Source organism: Pempheris klunzingeri, chromosome 15 (assembly GCF_042242105.1).
Source record: "Pempheris klunzingeri isolate RE-2024b chromosome 15, fPemKlu1.hap1, whole genome shotgun sequence".
Taxonomy (NCBI): domain Eukaryota; kingdom Metazoa; phylum Chordata; class Actinopteri; order Acropomatiformes; family Pempheridae; genus Pempheris; species Pempheris klunzingeri.
In genome coordinates, this window is record NC_092026.1 from 3922386 (window position 1) to 3928782 (window position 6397).

Below are 6397 nucleotides of genomic sequence, written 5' to 3' on the forward strand. Positions count from 1 at the left end.
CCTGTACACAGTTAGACACATCGCACACATTCGCACGCTCCTCCTCCAGTTTCCTCTCTGTTTTTGATTAGAGCAGCCAGTTTCTGTCACTCTAAAAGTGTTTAGTTTTTGTGTATTCTGTTGCTGACGCTCCAGGTAACAAAACAAAACAAAAAAAGAAATCATAGCCTCTCTGTCTCTCTGTTGCTCTGTGTTTATTTATGTTCCAGACGCTAAACTCATGATCACACAATATCAAGTTCTATGAAAACAAAAAGTCTAAACAAGTTCTGACCGCCCACATGCAGCCGCGCCTGATCAGGCCTCCGCATGCTTACAACTTCTGCCAAAATATGGTCTGACATTTGATTTCGACATGAATCATGAACACCTGCCCAGACAGAACACTGTAGATACAGAAAGTGAAAATAACTACTGACATAATAATAATAACAATAATAATAACAATGCACATACGGCATGTGTTTAACACCTGGTGTCACAGCAAAGAGTAAGTAAGTAATAAAGATACTCAAGTGTCAGTTTGCTGAGCTAAAAAGCAAATCAGTGTTTCTTCTTCATTCCTCTCAGTGACTGCGCGTCACTACACATCACCCCTGGGTGAGAACGAGGGAGGGAGAGGAGTGATGGCCTCTGTCATTGTCTACCAGCGTGAGAGCGATGTTCATGACTTCGCCCTCGCCTCTTTGGGGGCTGAGTGTTTGAACAGGAGTCGGCTGTTGCTGGAGGAGAGTGTAGGAGGAGGAGGAGGAGGAGGAGGAGGAGAGGAGGTGATGATGATGGGCGGCAGGAGGATGGAGGGAAAGGTGCTGATTTACAAGAGGGAGGGAGGGAGGCTGCCGTGACTCACAGGCTGCTGAGGTGCTCGGTAGGTGGCTGCTGTCTCCATGGCGACCGATCATCACCCTCAGATGCCACACACACACACACACATTTGATACCACTCTCATATCTGTATGGTAAATATGAAGCTACAGTTAGCTTAGCTTAGCATAAAGACTGGGGGCAGGGGGCTCCTCACTCAAATGTAGCATAACGTGTTAACTTGTGAGCTCGAGAGGTGCTGGCAGGTGGATTTTGTTACTTTTGACAGAGGCTAGCTTTCCCCTCCGTTTCCAGTCTTTGTGCTAAGCTAGGCTAAATGACTGCTGGCTATAGCTTCTTTTACAGCACACTGACATGAGAGTGGTATTGATCTTCTCATCTAGCTCTTGGCACGACAGTAAATAAATACAAAATTTGTGAACTACATCTTCTTGGAATCTGTGTTAGTTTGTGTACTAATTCTGTAGTATGTTCTCTTTAATTGTGACCAGTCTGTCTCCTGTTTGTTACAGAACATACGCCACCAAACTAGTTTCCCGTCTATTGATGAATAAAGTCACGTGTCTATTAACAAAGTTGTCCGTCTACGCTGTAGAAGTGACCTCACCCTTACCCCTCCAGGGGTCAAGAACAGAGTCTTGTGTCAATTGAGGCACAAGAACAGACGCACATTCACACGCTTGCTCGACATCTTCTGTTCCCTGTAACCCCAGAGAAAAGGAGTCATCCAGTCACCTACTTGTGAAGTGGAACCGCTCTGGTCATAGATCAGTTAGTAACTAAAACAGCGTGAGTGAGCAAGTCTTCTTTACCCTTCCTCCTACATTTTCCCTGACATCTGCAACCACATCACCACATTTTCCAATCAGATTTTCCGTGGAACAAAACAGTAACATTTTGTCTCTGAAAATTGATAAGATTTTATTCAATGCACTTGTTTTTACATACAGTACTTCAGATAAAAAAAACATAGCACAGCAAATATTCACATAATAAAAATGTACTTTTAATAAATAAGAAATAAATAAAAACTAGTGCTACAGAGTCTCCCCTGGTGGTAGTTTAGTTGTGTGAAAGCAACTCATGTATGTGCATTTCATAAGCTTTCTTAAGTCACTGTGGCTGCCTGTCATGCAGCCCTGTATGTACAGTATGGTGTCTCTTGTAGAGGCCGAAATCGGCTGTAGCTCAGTCAGTGTCCGTCTCTTCTCACAGCTTCTCGTGTTCTTTAGCTTCCTGCTCGGACTCGGATCTGTACGCAACCTCCAGTCTCCCAAATAACTCCTTGGGCTGAGGTATTTGCTCCGTGTGAAGCTTTCCAGCCTCTGCTGAGAGCCAGTAAGCTTATGTCCCTTTCAGGAGTGATCAAGTCGCGACAGTCTTATTTGCTGAATTTTGTTAGCCTGTCTTGGCCTTTCTGCTGAGCTCCAGGTATGTGGAGGACTTGAGGAAGCGGGGGTAGCAGTCCTTCTCCATCAGGGTGTAGATTTTGGCTTGGGCTTGTTCAAAACAGGACTGAGTGGGATGGTCCATGTTCTGCTTTGTGACGGCTTTGGTCAAATGGTCCAGATTCACCTGGAAAGGAACAGAACAGGTTATTATCAGCACTTTACAGCGAAATGAGAGGAGCCAGCAGTGTGGCAGAGCATCCTAAATGGCCTGTTTAGGATATTTGATATTTACCTCTCGAGGTGCGTCGCAGCCGATGAACTCGTCATAAATCTTCTTGGCTTTGGTGGCCAGCTTTGAAGGTTTGGTTGCCTGGTAGTCCTCACAAGCCAAGTAGAAGGCGATGTTTTCCTCGCTGAACTGCGAGACCAGGAACGCTCTGAACAGGCACAGTCCATCTGGAGATTCAGGAGAGAGGAGAGAGAAGAGAGAGAGAGTTAACATCTGGCAGCACATCTGGAATGATTGGATCATTTGTAGTGGGACCTGGAGGATCACACTTACTTTGGCTGGACAAGAGTTTGTCAAACGACTCCTTCCATTTCAAAGGCTCGTCGACATTTAACCTGCAGGAAAACAGCAACACGTCATGAGGAAAAGTTCTAAAAGTGGCCGTGCTCTACTTTAAAGTGACTGATCGTGTTTAAAAAGAGGATCTGAATGTAGGTCCTTACCTCAGTTTGTCATTTTTCTTTGCCTGGCTGCTGATGCTGTGATCTGACTTTTGTAGTAAACTGCCAAACAAAGCTTTCAGCTCCTTTGCCCTGTGAAGATAAAGAAAGAGAAGGTGTTACAGTAGAACTTAAAGGCAATTAAACCCATCTGTCCTATTCTAAAAGTACAAGAATTACTGCTTTTCCTCCATAAAAAAGAAAAATGTCATGGATCTCACCTCTCCAGGCAGGTGATAGGCAGTGCTTCCAGTCCTCTGCACATGTTGAGATGTTTTCTTGCTCGCTGGTGGGTATTTCCAAAGGTTTTGACAGCTGTTTGTAAAGTATGTGGTGTCTTCCTGAGCTCTCCTCCTTGCTGTCAGTGAGTTAGCTGGTCTGCCGTCTGTGCAGCAGAGCGACTCTTTATAGGGTTGCCTACTCTATGACATCACGCCTCTCAGCCAATGAAACAAGGCTTTGTGGGAGGATGAGGAGACTCCTCACACACACACACAGATTTTCCTCCAGACTACTTCCTTGCAACTGAACCACGTGTTATCGCTATAGTTACTGAATTACTTCACGACTCTTAAATGTCTTTGTGCTCAGTCAGGGTGTGTGAATATCTGTGTGAGTGTGTGTTTTTCTGTTTCACTACTTGTGAGGAGAACCAGACGTTCTCACAAGGACAGAAACTCCTCTACAGCGAGGACATTTTGACAGTGCTTGCCTTTAATAGAAATTATGTTTATTCTCAGGACTCGGGTCAACAAGCCCTGATGTCTGAACAACTAAATACGCCGTGTGCCTGTGCACTGACACTCATCTGCCACTATTAAACACCATCGTCACCGTCATGTGAGACATCTTTAAAACATCAGCTTCTCTTGAGCTTGTCACAATACATTTTCCAGCTTATCTAGCAACGTTTTCTTTTAAAAAATTATATAAGATTCACGGTTCAAAGTTCAAGGTTCAGCTGTTTGTCATTCTACAACACAAGGTGGCACAACGAAATGCAATTTGCAGTCAGTTCAAGCTACACTAAACTCTATTATTTATGGTGTGGAGTGCAGAGGATGAGTTGGAGCCTCAAAGCCTGAGGAAAAGAGCAGCTCTTAAGCAGCTTAAGTCCTCCTACCTCTTAGCATAAGACGCGTGGAGTAGCTATAAAGATGAGTGCTATCATTTTTGACAATGTTTTGCATTAATGTAACACGTCAGGAAAAGGTTCGGAGGGTTCATAGACATAATAGCAAATATGAAAGACTTGAAGTTGACGTAATGTAACAGAGGAAACTGTCCTTGTTGCATGAGGTTTTGGTCTTGATGGACTGCAGCCTCTTTGCAGGAGGGGAGTGTTTCAAAAAGTTTACGTTCGGGGTGAGAAGGGTCGGCCAGGATCGCCTCAGGATCCTGGAGGTGCACGAGTCCTGGAAGGAAGCCAGACTGCTGCTGTTACCTTCTCAGCAGAGCCAAAGATAAGCTGCAGTCTGACCTTGTCCCTGACTGCAAAAGCAACATTATCACCTGTTGAATCTTAGTTTCTTACTTTGCATCCATAATTAGTTCTTTACAAGCCTGAAAGTGCAGTACAATCTTTATTATCGATCAGCTTCTTACCACGAGTGATGGCTTCCTACGTGACCACTTACATGTTATTTTACATAAGAGATATCTGTGTGTGTGTCATATATTTCCTTGCACCAATCACTATTAGTCACAAACACCTGCACAGATTAGTCTTCTCTGGACTTTAATGGTTGCTTTATTTATTGCTATTTACTTTACACAGAAATACTTTGAAACTTTAGTGGACCGTAACATATCATTTGTGGAATTAATCTGCAGATCCTTCGGTTCAAAACGAGACAAAACTAAACTGAACGGACAAAGTAAGCCTTGTTTTATCCTCGCCAATTGCTGAAATTGGCCTTTTGGTCTGTGATGTCAGACTGACGCAGTCGTTGATGACTTGTGGCCCTGAAGAGGACTGACGGGTCAGCAATCAGCAACAGTACAACAAAGTCATTAAAACAGGTTTTGCGAACACTGTGAGTAACGTAAGAGCGTCGGCACACAGGCAGAAATGTCCACACAAATATTAAGATGATTGGTCCAGTAGTTTAGGATCACACACACACACACACACACCTGGCTGAGATAATTAAAACACCATAACAAAAACTAAACACAGTGTGAAACTGCATTAAAAATGAAAATGAGGCATCTTATGAAATGATTGCAGTAATAAAATAAAATAAGATAAAAACTATTCATAAGAATTTCCCACACAGCTCACATAATATGATAATAAGCTTTATTGCCAAACAGTTATCCTGTGGGCCTAAGTATCCCATATTGACACCTTTATTATCTCATTATCCTCAATATTTCCTCCATGGAGAGTTCCATATATGGTAGATTCAGTGAAGGTCCTCTCAGGTACAGTAACAAAAATGTGTGCATGTATTGTGTGTTTCATAATGAAGTGCTTTCACAGTCCCCGTCTAGACTATTGTTCTGCTCTATTTTTGTCTGCTAAGGCAAAGATAACGGTTTCTATTTAAATCCCCAGAACCGAGAAAACCATTGTTTATTGATGAGGAAGATCTAAATTTAGACTGGACGTGGGGCCGGCTAACAGTAAAATCGGCTAATGGGTTATTTCTCAGTGAGTTCACAGGAAAAAGCTCAGGAAAAGGAAAATCATGCAGCCGGATGAAAAGGTAGGGAATGCTTTCATAGAGTCTGAGCCAGCTTCCGCTGCCGGCAACAGCGAACAATTCTTTCCCTCTAACTAGCTGCTGTGTCTAGCACACAGCTCTGGGTGTCAGCACTGGGTCACCCCAGCCTGAAATAATGAGCCGCTGCCCTTCTTCTTCTGTTGAATCAGACTTAAAGACCTACCGGGAAGAAAGAGACTTCCTACTGGGAGAATTCTCAAGAGTCTGTGAGGAAGAAGTTTTCTAGTCTTGTTCAAGTGGTGAAAGGTGGAGAAGGACTTGAGATGTTGTAATTGTCCTCAAACTAAAAGGTGTGTTGATTTAAGGCAACATGAGGTGAAAATACCAACTGCTATAATGGGGGAAAACAACTATATTTACATCCATCTATCTATATTTAGATCTATCTATCTGGATAAATATCTATAAACCGTTTATTTATGTGTGTGCTAATTTTTATGATAACATAAAGGAACAAATAAAGAGACAACCTTCAGCCACACATAACACCATCAGTAGCATGAAGTTCAGATCCTGGAGAGCGGACGGTCTATTTTTGCTCTTGGGTCAGTGTTTTTCAGGACATTGTGCCTCCAAAATGTTCCAGTCCTGAGCCAACGTTCTCAAAGATACTTGACATATTGTAAACATGCTTTCATCGGCAGTAGCTCATCACAGGTTTCATACAGTTGGAACCAAAAGTGCTTTCCATAAATGGCCGCTGTGTTTGTTCGACACTGGAAA

The 6397-nt window shown here is 43.1% G+C and overlaps 1 protein-coding gene across 1 annotated transcript; it reads right to left on the reverse strand.

The window, feature by feature from the left end:
* Window positions 1-1802: 1802 nt before the first annotated feature.
* rgs5b (regulator of G protein signaling 5b) lies at window positions 1803-3285 on the reverse strand. The gene is made up of 5 exons (XM_070845057.1): window positions 3167-3285; window positions 2949-3038; window positions 2779-2840; window positions 2509-2672; window positions 1803-2400 (listed from the first exon to the last, which is right to left on the reverse strand). The coding sequence occupies exons 1-5, from the start codon at window positions 3208-3210 to the stop codon at window positions 2224-2226; spliced, it is 537 nt and encodes a 178-aa protein (XP_070701158.1). The 5' UTR covers window positions 3211-3285; the 3' UTR covers window positions 1803-2223.
* Window positions 3286-6397: the final 3112 nt, after the last annotated feature.

What these genes read in the sequence shown, in the direction of transcription:
- rgs5b (XM_070845057.1), bottom strand. Translation starts at nt 3,210, where the DNA reads ATGTGCAGAGGACTGGAAGCACTGCCTATCACCTGCCTGGAGAG. An exon ending in CCTATCACCTGCCTGGAGAG is followed by an intron (nt 3,039 to 3,166) that starts GTGAGATCCATG and finishes TTATCTTCACAG; the next exon opens with GGCAAAGGAGCTGAAAGCTT. An exon ending in AAGAAAAATGACAAACTGAG is followed by an intron (nt 2,841 to 2,948) that starts GTAAGGACCTAC and finishes GTTTTCCTGCAG; the next exon opens with GTTAAATGTCGACGAGCCTT.